This window comes from Zonotrichia leucophrys, chromosome 15, assembly GCF_028769735.1.
Source record: "Zonotrichia leucophrys gambelii isolate GWCS_2022_RI chromosome 15, RI_Zleu_2.0, whole genome shotgun sequence".
NCBI classification, from domain to species: Eukaryota; Metazoa; Chordata; class Aves; order Passeriformes; family Passerellidae; genus Zonotrichia; species Zonotrichia leucophrys.
In genome coordinates this window covers 5379111-5395695 of record NC_088185.1, presented here as the reverse complement: position 1 = coordinate 5395695, position 16585 = coordinate 5379111, and the positions used below count along the sequence as shown (strand labels likewise).

The 16585-nt window shown below is 39.5% G+C and overlaps 1 protein-coding gene and 1 long non-coding RNA gene across 2 annotated transcripts in view; one reads left to right on the top strand and one right to left on the bottom strand.

The window, feature by feature from the left end:
* Positions 1 to 10243, top strand: part of KREMEN1 (kringle containing transmembrane protein 1) — a 22201-nt gene extending 11958 nt beyond the window's left edge. The window contains exons 3-9 of the mRNA XM_064726941.1: positions 745 to 836; positions 5463 to 5587; positions 6031 to 6184; positions 6994 to 7326; positions 7943 to 8101; positions 9265 to 9349; positions 10081 to 10243. Of these exons, the coding sequence (XP_064583011.1) occupies positions 745 to 836; positions 5463 to 5587; positions 6031 to 6184; positions 6994 to 7326; positions 7943 to 8101; positions 9265 to 9349; positions 10081 to 10243 (1111 nt within the window). The remainder of the gene's footprint in view (positions 1 to 744; positions 837 to 5462; positions 5588 to 6030; positions 6185 to 6993; positions 7327 to 7942; positions 8102 to 9264; positions 9350 to 10080) is intronic.
* On the bottom strand, positions 7890 to 16585 carry LOC135454635 (uncharacterized). Its single transcript, XR_010442165.1, has 2 exons — positions 16466 to 16585; positions 7890 to 10804 (listed from the first exon to the last, which is right to left on the bottom strand). It is a non-coding gene; the product is annotated as an uncharacterized LOC135454635 (long non-coding RNA).

Here is a 16585-nt window from a genome sequence, read left to right as displayed (position 1 = left end):
ATAGAATTCATGCCAAAGCACATGATAAAAAGATTACAACTGGTCCTAGTTAAAAGAAAAAGTCATATTTTAACCTGACTGTCCAAAATAAGAAATTATTTTCTTAAATAGATCTTTGCAATGTGAGTAGCCTTTCACAGTGTATATAGAAAAAACTTTAAATAATCTAGTGACTAATTAGGTGTGCATTTGTAAGTGGTGCTACACAATAGCAAATAATTATAAAAATAGTGATCATCATCATCATAGACATATAAGGAATTAACCATCAGTATAAAGAGATCACTGGAATGGATTTAGTTCGCTTTATTGAAAGGGAAGAAAAACCTCAGTCTTTCCCAGAAGCCTTTATCAGCTATCAGTATTTTTACCACCACACACACAGAAAGTTGGAGTCTGGACTATTTTGTACCAAGGCAGAAAATCAATTTATGAGTCTATGGAACCTGTACACAGGATGTGGGACAGAAAATCTTCCTCTCTGTCAGTACTGACCAGAAACAGCTCTACACCTCTTAACCTTAGAGTAAAACAAAGCTACATTTTAGACATTACTAGCATCTTATGCTTGATGAATACTGTAATAATCAAACCTGTGAACTTTCTGATAATGCAAAACTTTGCATTTTTGGTAGGTACTAGAGCAAAAATAGTAATGCCATTGAAGCTTAATAAGATTGATTTTTTGGGTGTGATTTTAGGAAAAAAAAAAGATAAATTTCAATTACTATTTCTCTCTTTCAGAAACCCTGATGGGGATGTCAGCCCATGGTGCTATATTGCAGAACATGAAGATGGAATATACTGGAAATACTGTGAGATCCCATCCTGCCGAAGTAAGAGCACCCTGCAGATTTTTTAGGGCTCCATCTCAGCTGAGCAGAGATTGGCAGTTCCACAACAGTGGGTAGTGATTTCCAAACACAAAGTAGGATAAGGCAAAACAGCTTATTTTCATTTGCAGACTAAGCTGTATTTAAAAATTTAAAGGTTTCTTAGAGTTAATGACAAGCTTACTGAATTGTTTCTCCACTGTTATCCTTTTCATGTTATCTCAGAATTACTGGATTATATTATTTACAAATAATACTGTATGACAGGGAATCACACAAAACTTGTGAAGTACTGCTAGTTCTTTGAATCCATAGATAATTATTTTATTAAAGTCTAGAGGCCAAAAAAGAGAGTTTTTATAAGGTCTAGATGTGTCCCTTCACTGCAAGTAGCTCATGAAATAAATTACATTATTTTAATGTGGATAGAGCATAATACACAGAATTGCTTGGAGGAAACAAAAATATGAGAGGACACAGTGAAAAGGTGTCTGTGTGCTATATGGGAACTCTGGAGTAGAATTCTGTCTCTGGCAGGTGCAGATACTTAACATTGCTGTGAAACCACAACTTGGACTTAGTTTGATTTTTTTTTTTAATCAGATCACTTACAAACTACTCACATGAAGCTTCTTTCCAGAATTTAATATTTTTAATGTATTCTATTTTTTACCATGTTCCACAATGTCATGATTTGTTTATCTTCCAAAATTCTCTTTCCCAAATCACATTGTTTAAAATATACCCAAATATTAAGAAGATATTCTAGTCTCGCAGGTTACCAAGCAACCATGGCTACACATTTTAATAAGTCTAATCATTAATGACTTCACTTGCTTTCCTAACTTCTTTTGTGCAAGCACCCTCTGTTTCTGAGGCATAACTTAGGTCTTCACTGCTAAGCACCAGAGCAGGTGCCCATATGTGGACACACATTTGATTAGAAGTAGTATATTTCTCACTTGAAGTTAAGAAAACAAAACCAGACAGGAAAAATGGAGCTAAAATGATTTTTTTTTTTTTTTTACTTTGCTCATAGCTTTGTTGTTTTGGGGTTTTTATGAATGGGAATGACTCACAGCTTCATGCTAGGCAAACAAATACATGAGTGTGACCTTAAGACAGAAGGCTTTTACCTAGACTTAAATACAGATTAAGGAGTCTAATTTAAATAAAACAAAATCATTCAACACTCTGATATTCATTGTTCAGAGGACATTTTACTTATTTTACTAATATATAAGGTATGATTTAAGTAACTTGACCCTCCTAATTAAGAAATTTAACTTGGTCTAAAATGAAAGAATTTGCATTTTCTTTAAAGACCACAGATGTTAACAAATTATCTGGATATGGCACCAGGAAAAAAGCTGAAAGACAAATTCTCTCCACTCCATTTGTTCCACACAAAGGATCCTTTTAAAACCAGCCTTGCTCATTTTCTCTGTGGTGGGGAGCAGAGGATTTAAACTTGGACACTTACTTGCACAGATAATCCAGACTTACATTTACAAAATGTCCTTTTGACCAGTAGCAGCTGCTTCAAGCATTGCACTGAAACTCGATACTAGAAAAAGGAATTGCAGCAATTTAGAGCAAACTGTACATTGCAAGCCCATCCAAATCTTAATACAAACCTCATGGTTTATGAAGCTGTGTAAAAAAATCTTTTATTCTTCACAAGACTTTCTGTTTTCAGTAAGCATGATGCTAAGTCATAGGACCATCAAAACTATCTTGTGAAGTGTACAAATGAAATGCAAAGTCAGTTTTTGAATGCAAAACTTGACTTTTTTGATGGAGCAAGAAAGAAATTGTTTTAAAAAACCTATTTGAAACATTTTAGAGAAAAATTTCTTATATAAGCTTCTTTTCCTTAATGATATTTACTACTAGAAAATTATCTGGAACATAAGTTACCTATTAACTGTGCCCACATAATACCATGGCAGTGCCAACAACATGAAGCATCTTGATTGCCTAGAGAGATTTGCATGCAATGATTCATCTGAACAATAATTAAGAATCTACAGTTAAGAATTTTTCATTATGGTGATGAATTCACATGATTATCTCACATGTCTCATTCCCTAATATTTACACATAACACTACATGCTTCAGTCAGAAATGTGTTCTGACAATCTGCATGGGTAATGTACAGAATTTAGCAGTGTTAGATGAAGATGGATGAGCACAATCACAGAAGACAGTGGTGGTTACTCCAGGAGGAGCTTTGTCTTCCCTTTTCTTCCTCTCTCTTTTTTCATGTCTGCTAAGCAGACTGGGATGGACAGAAACAAAATAAAAGGCAAGGCTGCAGCTCTGAGTGCTGAGAGAACATGTGCATCTCACATGGAACATTCAGAACTGAATGCTTCAGATGGTTTGTTTGCAGTGCTGCAGCTATTCCTGACTTTTTTGGTCTCCTTGTTAATGAGGTTAGGTTTAGGTTCAAAGGAAATAACTTACACTTCCAAAATGTGAAAGAAAGAAAGAAAGAAAGTCTTGCTATACCACTTAACTACATCTTTATGTTTATGACTCACATGACTCTCTCCTCATAAACAGATTTCATTACTGAGATCATATTTCCAGTGTGCATGTATGTAATGTAATAAATTTGACTGAAATATGGAGGAGGTGTTAAATGGCAGGGCCAGGTAAGTGACACAGATCTGTTTGGAACACAGGAACAAGGACAGCTCAAACACTTTGTGCATGTGCAAAAAGCTGGGAGGCTCTTCAAAGACAGCTACATGAGCATAGCTGGAACATGGTTTTGAGCTCAAAAGGATTAATCCCATATTTTAATACATTGAATATGTGCCTCAACATGTAAAATGCAGAAACTGTGGTGTTTGCCAAGACCTCATTAAGTCAAATGCTGCTTAAAAGAAAAATAATATGCTTGTGCAAAAGAGGTGACCTTTTAAGCAGAAGAGGACAAATAGATACAAATGGGTGAAGACAGTGTAATAGTGAAACTTCACTGGTGAGCGTGAACAGTAATTGCAGAACACTGACTACCTCACTTTTTTTGCCAAGTTTCTTCAGCAGGCTAAATATTAAGAGCAAAGAATGTTAAAATACTGCTGGGACACCAGAGACTTATTAGCCTTAGGATGTACACTTGATTTAGTTAAAAAATTTAAGAAGCTTTCAAATTACTCAGGTTTCTTAGCATACTGAAGTACTAATCCTCTGGAGCCAAGGTTGAAAGGTCTCACTAATAAAGCTACTTTAAAAAAGAAAAAAAAATTAAACTCCCAGGTCTCTTAGGAAATGAGCTAGGTTGGATAACTAGGAAGCTTTTTCAGGGCTGTGAAATCATGCACAATACAAAAAAGCTCTCTCATGAGTTATCTGCCCAGCTGTACTCAGCTGGGGTGGGGCTGCAAGTGGGGATTTCCAAAGGTATGTTAAATCAGGCTGTAACTTGAAGTCTCAGTACTTATATGAATGTTGCTGCAGGGCATATCAAAGCCATAACTCCATGCAAGTATTTATAATTGAAATTGTATTCTTAGAGAACAAAATTAATTTCTGAACAGTATTTCAAGCAATGTTATGTCATTATTTATAATAAGTTTACTGGGTACTCTAATAGCCAATGACTGCATAAATAAAACACTCATACAGGTCTCTGAGCACATCATGTCAAACAGAGCTGTGGCAGTTAGGTGGACAAAAAGAATCCATGTCCATCTGGCACAAGAATAAAACTTAACATAGAGCTAGTAACAGATTTAATTTCAAGCATGTGAATAGATATGACAAGTGGGCATGGGATAATTTTCTGCCATTATCCCAGCACTGTATTGTACTCCACATGCTCTCCCCGGGGTGGTCATGGCTAAATTCCAGTGCTTTGATGAAAAGTGCAAAACCAAAAAAAACAGAGCACTGAAGGGAGAAAACTCTGATCTCCCGTAGTGACCAAGGAGCCTTGAAACAACATATTAATGTAAATAGATGGGTTGTTTTCTTAAAGTAATATTGCTCATTTTTAATCTCTTTGTATGATGCTTCAGATTCATATCAGAACTCAAGTTTTAAATATTAGGAAATTCCCCTATATTAGTCCCTCCCATAAAATTTGCCAAACTCCATTCTAAAACTGTTTAGGTTCCCTTCCTCAAATATCCTGTTTTGAAAACTTCCAGAATGTCATGTTTGGAAGGTCAGACAGAAATCAAAGAGTTTAATTTACATTTTCAGAATATGCATGCCAGTAGTAAAAAAAAAACCACCCAAAAAACAAACCACACAACCCCCCCCGAACCCACTTAATGCCTTGGGTTTTTTAAATTGCCTCTTTCAGGAGAAATGAACAAAGTATTTATCTTGTATATTTTACTGCAGCTTACTGAAACCAGCTAGACAGTCTTACAGGTATATTGCTGAGATGATATGATACTCTTTTTGTCCCATCACTCATCCCTGGGTGTGTTTGGAAAATATGACAAGAATCATGCAGAGCATGAGTAATAAAGAGCAATAAAGAGTTCCCATAGGGCAACACCGAGCCCAGAACATAGAGAGAGCTGCTCAGTGACCAGGTAGTGCATGAAGTGGTCTGGGCTGTGTACAGGCACTCTAGAACGACTGTTTTGTGTCACTCTTGCCAGTGCCAGGGAATCTGGGCTGTTACAAGGACCATGGGGAGCCACCACCCCTGACTGGCACCAGCGAGACCTCCAACAAGCTCACCATCCAGACGTGCATCAGCTCCTGCCGCAGCCAGCAGTTCAAGGTGATTTCCTTCACACCCATTTACAAAGCTTTCAAAGACAAAAATGGCAACATGCCTAGAGGTCTCTGTTGTATTTCTCCTCTTCCCCATTTTTTTTAACCTTTGGGAGGTCTTCCCAAAGGTGGAAGGTTGTACTTCCACCCTGCTGATCAAGCCCTCGCTCTGCATCCAGAGGAATCTGAACAAATGGCCAACAAATAACACCGGGGGAAAATAGGGTTGCTTACTGCCATTATGTCAGGGTGCCCTCCATTCCATCTTTCCCCCAGTCTTAAGTAGCATCCTGACAGCCCAAACAAAAACAGCCTGTGGTGGTTCCTCTGAGTAATCATACTTCTCCAAAACACACATTTTCTGCTGCCAGCTTTCATGCTCAAACAACCTCCCGCTGTCACTCCTTCAAATGCTATTCCTCCCTTCCTTATGCATCTTTGTTGTCAAAGTTTGCAGGCATGGAATCAGGTTATGCTTGCTTCTGTGGAAATAATCCTGACTACTGGAGATACGGGGAGGCAGCCAGCACGGAATGCAACAGTGTTTGCTTTGGAGACCACACTCAGCCCTGCGGTGGGGATGGCAGAGTCATTCTCTTTGACAGTAAGTATTGAAGCAGGCTCAGCTTTTCCCAAAGGAGAGGCCTCACATGTTCAGCAAATTAGGGAAAAGGCTCAAAACAAAGAGAACTGTTGCACAGCAAACAGCAAAACACCTCCATTCGTTATAAATTAAAGCTGCTTTCCATTTCTGCCTAAAATTCTCATCCATTAATAATGTGAAATAGCTATGCCAAGAAATTATGCTTACTCATGCTCCAGAGGTTCTTTCACTTTCCTCACAAGTGGTACCAAGTCAGCTGTCACAAACTCCCTAAGCATTGATCTTAATAGAGAGTAAATTTTGGAAGTGCATGTATGGATATGCACTGTCAGTTGGTGGCATTTGAGTTCTCTCTGGATTCACTGGAGTTTAAGTTTTCAATTTCCTACAGCTGTGAAGGAATGTCAGTCATTAAGCAGTGAGAGTTAATAGTCACTAATCCACTTTCCTGCCTGCCTGGTTTAGAGTAGAAGCCCCTGAATCAGTGATTTATCTTTCATCCCATTTCTGCAGGGATGCAGGAGAGGGTTCCTGGTCACACACAAGGACAAAGGAAAGTTGCAGTGTTCAAGACTGATGCATACGTCAGAGTAATGAGGCATAAGTATTTCAAGAAAAGGCAACAAAAGCTGTGCTGAGGGAGGGCAAGAGCAGCTGCAGAGAGTGCATCCTGCTGGCCTAGCCAGCCTGTACCTTCAAGTCACATTTAAGTATTAGAATCTGCAGGGTGCTAAAGCTTTGCAAAATTAATGTAGTTCTTTTTTTCTTTCTTTCTTCCCATTTTCCCCCCTTTTCTCTTCTTTTCACAGCCCTTATTGGTGCCTGTGGAGGGAATTACACTTCTGCTACAGCTGTGATCTATTCCCCAGATTTCCCTGACACATATGGCACAGGCAAAGTCTGTTATTGGACCATACAAGTTCCAGGAGCATCCCAAATCCACTTCACCTTTGTCCTTTTTGAAATCAAAGATGCTACAGATATGGTGGAATTGCTGGATGGTTACACCTACCACGTTCTGGCTCGTTTCAATGGCAAGAACAAGCCTCCCCACACCTTTAACATCTCTTTGGATTTTGTCATTCTGTACTTTTTCTCAGATGACATCAATCAAGCCCAGGGATTTGCTATCAGGTATAGAGGTAAGAGGCTACCTTTGCTGTTTCTACCTTTCAGTGAAGCATTTAATTCCCACAGGAGATTTCTGAAGTGGCAATTAAAGAACAAATATTTCAGCTCTTATCTAACAGGTGTTTCATCTCTCTTGTTGCCACTACTCACTGGGTGAAAATTTCACCAAAATTTCTCTCCGTTCAGAACATTCCAGTCAGCTACATCATAAATAGAAAAATACAGGTTTTCAAAACCTGCACTTTTCTATTTATTTCATAATTTTAAAATTCAATTCTATACCTTCCTGTTAAAACAGATTGAAAAATGACAAAGGAAAACAAAACAAGCAATAATCCATCTGCACATTGGTTTATCTTGGCTCCTCCCAACAGTTTCTCCCTCTCCATCATGAGAAAATGTCCTTGAGTTGTACCTACTCTGATGATGAACAGCCAGCTTCCAGAAAAATTCTGAGAACCCCAGCCTGATGAAGTACAGGCTTTTTAGGAATCAGATATGATTTGATTATTTGAGTTCTCTTATGTAAACCAGAGAGCAGCATGTCTGTTTATAAGCACAAAATCAAGTCCAATTACACCTGTTAAGAGATTGTTTATTATTGTAATCATACTGCTGTGTTTTCAGCTGTGAAGGACAATGTGCACCAAAACAAGATCCCAGTGAATCACACCCTTCCAGAGAGGACAAATGAACAAGCAAATCTCAGCATCAATGCAGCCCGGTCATCAAAGATACTCTATGTCATCACAACCAGCCCAAGCCATCCAACCAGCTCCATGCCTGGTAATGACACCAAAAAATGTGGAAATGGGAAAAAACATTTTGCCCAAGTAAAATCTGGAGTCACTATTCCTCTGCTGCCTCCTCCACATTAGCAGATCCACTGTGCATCTTACTAAAAAATGAATTTTCATTCAGTCTAATTAGCACTAACTGGGATTCTCTCATTACATTTCAAAACACTTCTCAGCCAAGTCAGAAATAGTGTGAAGATGATGAGTTCTTGAGAATGAAAGCATCTCAAAATACATGAGTCAGAGCAGCTTCCTTACTGCAATCAGCTTTAGTGACCTGCATGCCACAGAAGGGCACAAATTGCTGAGAAAAGAGCAAACTTTACTTGTAGAGTCTAGAATAGCTTGAATGCTGTTTGCATCCCTGTTACCCCAATTAACAAAAGTCTCAGCAATAACACAAAGTGGACTAGACAAGTTAATGGGTGTAGGGGAGGGCTCACTGAGAAATGTCATGTGTTTAGAACTCAGCTTCAGGACATCACTGAATTCAGGAAATTACTGAGCTGTGAATAATTGAAGGCTGGAAATGCACTCTTGGTGAATATCACTATTATTCTCTGTTGTTAAACCACTCTTTTATGTATCATTGGAGCGGGGCCTCAATCCCACAGTCCTGGAGCTGCATCCCACACCTGGAACAGGAGCTGCACACCCAAACCTGCCAAGGTGCAGAACCTGCCCAGGAATAGTCTGGGACCAGCCCCAGCCTAATGCTGCCTTACCACAGCTACACCTAAACTGCCTTAGTGTTAAACTGCTCAGGAACACCACAGAAACTGAACCCTTGGGTTTTATACAGTTCCAAAAATACTGATCAAATCATCATGTACAGGCAGTGCTTTGAGGAAGGGGCAGTGGGTGGAAGGGAACTTCTGCTTCCTTTCCTAGATAATTTTACTAGCATATGCTTTGAATTTTGCCAGCTTTCAATTTTATTGGGAGGAGTTCTGCAAGGGAAAATAGCAGTTCTGACTGAAAGTTGTACGGTTTGTGCCAGTCTGCAGAAAATACTTGCAGGTTTAAGGCATTGTCAAATTCCAGAATTGAATAAAGGATCACAAAGCTGTTTGTTCCTTTCATGCAATATTCTTACTGTAAAAACTGTAAATAAATGAATGTACTGAGAGCTCCCCCTGTTCTCTTTTGCAGAATGGACAATATACAGCCTCACAGCACTGCTCATCCTAAGTGCTACAGCCATAATAGCAAAGATACTTCTGCATGTTACCATGAGGTGAGTGTGCAGCAAAACCAACCTAAGAGAACCAAGATCTCAGCTCTGAACCAAACCTGGGGCTCCCCTCTGCCTTCCAATTGTCAGATTTGCCATATTCCAAACCAAGTTAGTTATTACATATTTGAATTCTCATAGAAGATCTTAAATAAGGACATTTTTTAACGTTCCAGTCTGTTAGGATAGCATTTGCTATCTCTTCTGCTATTGATTTGACAAGATTTGTACTTTAGGGGGAAGGAGGAAAATGTTACCAGACATCCAGGTTTGGTGAGAAGAGGTCAAATTATGATAATACTTTGCAGGGAAAAAATTAAAACCTCCACACTCCTACCAAGTAAATTTTGGGTCCTCTAGATGGACACTCACTGAAATAAACGATGGTGAGTTATCAACAAACCAAAATGTTGAATATTGTATTTACAAAGTACAAACATGTTTAAATATACAAGGAAAGTATATTAATAGCAACTACAATAGTAACAACAACTCCAGTCTGTAGAGCCCTCTTAGCTTAATGTCAGTGCTGTCATAGGGTGGCAGAAGGATACCTAACTTTTCATTTAATCAAGCCAACCAAGAAACACTCCAAAAACCTGCATTTTGCACAGCAGGTAGAAAGAAGTGTCACAGATGCAGAGGAGGCTGTGAGCAGTCCCAGTGCAGACACATTGATAACCACAGCTACCCAAGCACACGAACACAAGAGTGAATTCACTCTTGTTTCCTAGGTCCCACCAGATTCCAGCTGCAGCTGAAACAGAGGATTGCAGTGATGTCACTACTGCTGGTGAGATCTGGAGTATATTTTACCAACCATCCACATCAATTTCCATCTTCAAGAAAAAGCTTCGAAATCAGCAAGATGATTGCAACCCACTGGTGGGAGACTGAGCTTTTATCTTGCAAGAATTGATCTCCTTCAAATCCAGGTGACTTGAGATTAATCTTCCTTTTCTTCCTCCCAACCTCATACCTGTTTTCCAAAAAGTCCATTTCCAAAGGCCTTTGAGTGACTTTGCCTCTCTGCTGTTCTCTTGGATCTAGCAGTGACAATGGATTTAATTGCAGCAATAATTCTGAAATACCTGGTGCTCCTCAAGTCTGTAGTGCTGTTAATTACTGCCTTTAAAACATTGCACTTAAAATAGATGTAAAAACTTGTAAAATTCAACATGTCCTGTACCCCTGCCCAAGGTAACTGAAGGGGTTTTTACAGGTTGAGGATTTCTTGTGTCCCCCTTGCCTGTGCCACTGTATTAGATCAGGCTACTTTAGTCCTTTTATTCTCAAGCTGAAGACAGAGGTGGGTACTGCTAACCTGTTCAGCAAACAGAGCTTATTTACCTTGATGTAAACAATCTCAATGGTATTGTACAGGAGAATGGGAATCAAAGACTGGAAAAATGATCAGCCTGGTTGCTCAGTGCTGCGCTCTTTCTGCATGTTCTGTGTCTACAATGAGAGATGCAAACATAAAAAATCAAATTCAGGATGCCTCTATAACAAGATTCAGCTACAAATATGCATTTTGGTTGACTAGAGCTCACCAGGTCAGGGCCTGCAGGAGCATTGAAGCCTTTTAAATGACTCTGTCTGACCCATCATTTGCTGATGTTTATGATCATTTTGTTCATATTCACAGTGATCCTTTCAAAAACTAATTATACTCCAGCCTGAAAGCCAGCATTGATCCTGGGTATAAGCTTAGGGCTTCTTAAAGGATTGTCCAAAGATAATCCACTGAATTTTTATCAGTGAGGCTGACTAACCAATTTTTGCTCTGAAGTCACATGCATTGATCTCAGCAGCCCAAACATTTTACAAAGTTGTTGGCTGCTATCACCAACTCCCCTGGGCCAGGCTGTGCAGCTGAGCATGCACAAAACAGCTGCCTGGACACTCACCTGGGAGGAGAAGTGTCTCCTTGCCTGCAGCACTAAAACTGAGCTGAATTTTTAAGGTAATTGCCTTACTTGTCAAAGAACTGAAACATCAGTGGGGTTCTGATCTGTGAACTATTTTCTTTGATTGCAACAGACAGCATTAACTATTTCTGCTCTTTGGTGGACTGGCTGTCCATCCACAATACTCAGATTTCTCATCCCACCACCACAAGTGGGAAACAAGTGATTCCAAGGGATCAGCAGTGAATCTTTCAGCCTCAGCAAGTTCAGACCAGCAAGATATTTAGGAAAAACTGTCAGTGCAAATGTCAGATAAATTGACTGGAAAAGTTTACAGTGGGCAGCTCCTTAAACTCAGTTAGAGAAAGTTCACTAAGAACCATTAAACTACACTAATTCTAGTTAAATTTGAACACTAATTCTGGTTAAGTCTGAACATGTACCAATGGTCTGCATATACCAGATGTGCAGTCAGAGAACATCTATTAAGTACATCTACAAAAGATAATTAAGAAAAGTAAGAAAATTGGCACTGAGTTTAAATTCATTCCAGTATCTGCCCTTATGATTTTTAACATATAACTCCCTCCTTTTTGTGAGAACTACAGATTTCACTGAAAAATCAGAGCATCAATTAAGCAGTGAAATATTGTGCCTTACCACTGTAGATCTGGTCTTTTACCTGAACTGAATTCAATCCAGCTTGATTTATGCAGCACAGATGAGTGCTAGAGACAGCTGAACAACATCACAATGCATGCTTAAAAGAAGCCAGACTTTACTAAGCCAGCAATTATGGAATTGTTTATATAAAAAATGGAACAGCATGGGAACATCTAGTACTTTCTTGCATGAGCTGCTGGAAAGAATACAGGAAAATATAATTACAGTATTAGCTAAATGAAGACAGGACAAGTTGTAAAAGCGATGCTGGTTCTCTTACGTGTCACCATGTTGGACCAAAAACCATTGTCTGTTTCAGACCCAACACAAGTTCTCAAATTGCCTTTTTAAAGGTAAGGGTTTGCATCATGCTGTGTGGAAAAGAGTTCACCTCAGAGATTCAGAGCAAAACAAAGCAGGTTGGTTCCTAAGCATCCTTAATTTGGTGTACAAACAGGAAACCAGGCAGAGAGAATCAGTGTGCTGCCAGATCCTCAGGGGCTGCTGCAAGCACATAGTGCTTATCACAAAGTGATGAAGCTTTGCTTGCCTTATCAAAGGCAAGTTAAACATTTTGTCAGAGAGACTTTGATAAAGCAGTTACCTAATGGTGATAAACTGAAAAAACATCAGAACACCCAGTGACTGATGTACACCTACTGCAGAAAGAAAAAATACAGAATGCTACACTTCTCTTCATTAGTGAAGAATTTAATTTCACTATAATATTAGAGAAAATATTACAAACAGCAACAAAGACTGACACTACTAATGCAAAATCTACAGAATTTAAAAAATGAGATATTTGCATTGCTCCCTTAGCTCCTCAAATATTTTTTAAATCAAATTGCATTTCATGGGACTTTCATGGGGAGCATTCATCAAATTTATGTACTAAGTCCCATAAAACCAGCACTTACAGCAGATTAACTGGTCATGGCAACAATAAACAGGACTAGTATTAGACAGTGCATGGGTAATTCACTGATAAAAGCATAGAAGAAATTATGTTTTCCCCCCACAGAATTTTTCAGATTGGCTGATTCTAGATCTTGCTAGTGCTAGGAAACAGAGCAATGGATGGAAATTCATGGACAGGGTCCCTTAAATAGCACTTATTACTTTCCAGGGCTGAGAGCATGAAGAGCAGGTAGATCCCCAGTGTGGATTTTTCCCAAATGTGTAGGGCCACTCACACTGCTAGTGGAGCCACTTCAGGGTGTGGTATCCATTAACACAGCATGTTCTGATCTTTGCTGTAAGGGTTTGGGGGAGAAAGAAGCAAAAGGTGTGACCATGCACAAGTGTTGTAATCCAACAAAAGAAATGCCCCTACTGCACAGGCAGCTGAGAGCTGACACCTCAGCAGGTCCTGAGAATAACTGAGAAGAAGAGAATATTGAGAGAGTTATTGAGAATAACTGCAGAAGAATTTGTTTGGAACTCCTGCCTAGCAGTCCCCTCAGGAGGCTGGACAGGCTGCAAAGGTGACACTGGTACAATGTCAAAAGCAATGTCAAAATCCTAATGAGGAGCTGCCTCCTCCTTCCCAGGGATTTCAGCTCCTGCCCTGGCCCACTGCTCACTCTCGTGTTGGTGTGACCAGCTGTGTAGTGGTGCAATAAACTGATCAGGGCAAAAACTGCCATGGCTTTTTCTTCCCTGAGTTCCTTTTCACAGAGCTGAGCTCTCTGCCCTTGCCCCTGGCTGGTGGCACAGGGAGATGAGCTCAGAGCTCCCTGAGTGCACACTGGGCAGGCAATGAGCCATGGGGCAGGGGCAGATGTGTGCCCCAGGGACAATGAGCACTTCTGCTGGAGCTCCACAGCCATGGGTGAACCTGCTGCCTTCACCCAGCTCCAGCGCCCTCCCCTGTGTGTGCTCCTCACGTGGAAAGGGGCCAGCTGACAAGTGCCTTCTCCTTCAAAATCTACATTTAAAACTAGTTTAGTTTGTTGACTACATGATTTTATATGTATTTTTATCTTAATATTGTTATGTTGTGGGAAAATAGAGACTTTGTTATGTAAAAATGTGTGATGTGTTATCATAGTAATATATATATTTGTATATGTATAGGAAATGCATTATTTAATACAGCATATTATGCTTCTATCTTGCTAACATTTTATAGGAAGAAAAGATGTTAGTTTACACTCTGGGAAAAATAAATTTTCTATACACTGTAACCATAGGGAAAAAAATCAAAGCTACTTCTTTGGTGTATATGATAGAAAGACATTGAGAATAAGGGAACTCAGCCTCAGTTTTGTGACAGAATAGATGCTGATAAAACAATTGCTGTAAGAAACATTTTCCTCCTTTGAATCTCACTTCTAGCCTGTAATTGTATTAGGCTGTTCATAAGATTCTGCAAATTCATGTGCATACACTCTCTGGATGATTTTTACCATCAAACATGTAATCTGCTTTTGCAATCAAGCATTAACATATCTTCTTTAGGACTTGTTTCTGCCAGATTTTCTACAGCCAGGACAATGCTGAGGAAGTTTATCACATTGCTCATGCAGAAATCCAGTGGGATTGCAGAATTAAAGTCTGTGTATTCCAATCCCCCAGCAATAATAGAAATAGGAGATTTTTATGGCTAGTCCTGGAAACTGCACTGAGTCTGCAGCCTGGATCACTACAGGTCAAACACACCAGCAGACACATGGCTGCCACTGAATGAGCATAAATAGCAATTCCACTTTCATCTTCTGCTTAATAAGCCCTCTCAGGCAGTGGGAAGGAACAGAGTTTTCTAGTGCACCACTTTGCCTAAAGGAAGGGTGAATACAAAAACAACTCCTGACAAAAACTCGTCCAACTGGTTCTTACTGCCCTGCAGCAGTACTTCACAATCTTCCAATGAAATACAGTTCACTGATAGTTTCACCTGAATATTGTTCTGGACATTAATGAACAATTCTGCTACCTTAAGAGTGAAAAATACAATTGCCTTCAGACCATACAATTTTTTTTAACAAGACATCCCCACTGGACACAAATTTCATGCCACTCAGACTTTCCCAGATTTACTGAGCACCTGTGCTTTGGGATGAAATCTGGCATAATGAACTTCAGACTAAAGACATTTTGCTCCAAATCCAAAAGCTATCACATGAACCACATAAGGCTGTCAAGAAACCAGAATAAATCAAATTTGAGGTGACTTGCTGCTGAAGTATGCACTGTGTTTGTAACTGTTCACCCTGCATTCAGCAAATGGTTGTAAATAATAATTATGAAAAAATAAATACAGTGTATTTGTGCAGGAGGAGTTCAGTTAGGATGACTAAAGTGTATACAAGCATGAAATAAAGGAGGCAGAAACTGCTGCAGCTCACCAGCAGATTACAAGAGCACTGCCTGCTGTACATGTTAGAAGAGAGTAATTAGAGCTGAGAATGATTACTTTACATATGAAGTATGATACTGCTCTGAGACACAATCTCTGAGGTAACAGCAAATTGAAAGTATTCAGTTTATGTGTTTTCAAACTCTTAAAAACTGTATAAATTCGTTCAGGGTTTGCTTTGCAATTGCAGCACTGTGTAATGCTGTTTCCACTTTATTGCAAGATTCATCTTTTCTCTAATTAATTCCTCCTGGCCAAAATAATGCTACATTTTAAGAAACCTTCAGCAACCTTTTATGTAAACAAGTGACAAATACCAAAACTGTCTCCTTTTCATGAAAACTCACTTTTCTTTTAGAAACACAATTGTCACAGGGGACTGATCTCCCCTTACACAGGGGAGGTTACTCTGCTCTCCTTTCTTGCCATTCTGGTTATGAGACTCTGGCACTTTGGTTCTTTCTGGGAACTGTTCCCTTCTTTTTTCTTGCTTGTTTCCTAAGCAGCAGTTTCATTCCCCACGAGGGAAATGTGTTGTTTATTCTGAAAGAGACACTTTTCTATGAAGCATTTAAGTCACAGGAGCAGGGTGCTTTCACTGCAAGATAAAATATCTAGTTTCAGGTCTGCCATTGTCTCCCTGGCCAGAGAATTAGGCCAGGCTGGCTCCACAGGGTATGGACATGGCCACCCTTTTAAGGGCATTTTTCTCTTCACTCTACCCAAGCAACAACAAACGTCACCTAACAGCTGCCATAGGATTTGACAGATGCACACGATATTGCAGATAGTGTTACAGTAATGTACAATCCACTAAGAATAATCTGCTTCTACTTGTCTTTTTCTACTGTATCAAGGTTCTGTGGAGGCTTGTGGTGCCACCTTTTGTCACAAATTTGTTCCTTAAGCATCGAACCTGAAAAGTAAAAAGAACCTCCCCCCTTGCCAAGTATCCAATGTTCATTGTGAACGACAATATTTACATTTAGTCATTTTTAAAAAACCACAACAAAGACTAGACAGAATTTCACACAGAGCTAGCACCACACACAGGCTCAGCCCTGCTATGTTTCATGCAGACAGAACATGGGCTCACTGGTTATTCTGTGGGACAGCCACAATACAGTGCCACCACACAATTCCAGAAGGCTTTCAGCATTTACCCATACAGAGTAAACACCTTACCTCATCAGAAGGCTTCAGGCATCTGCCCATACAGAATAAAATCCTGGAACTACAGAAGGCTTCAGGCATCTACCCATGCAGAGTAACATCCTGTCCTTTCAGAAGTCTGCAGGCATCTGC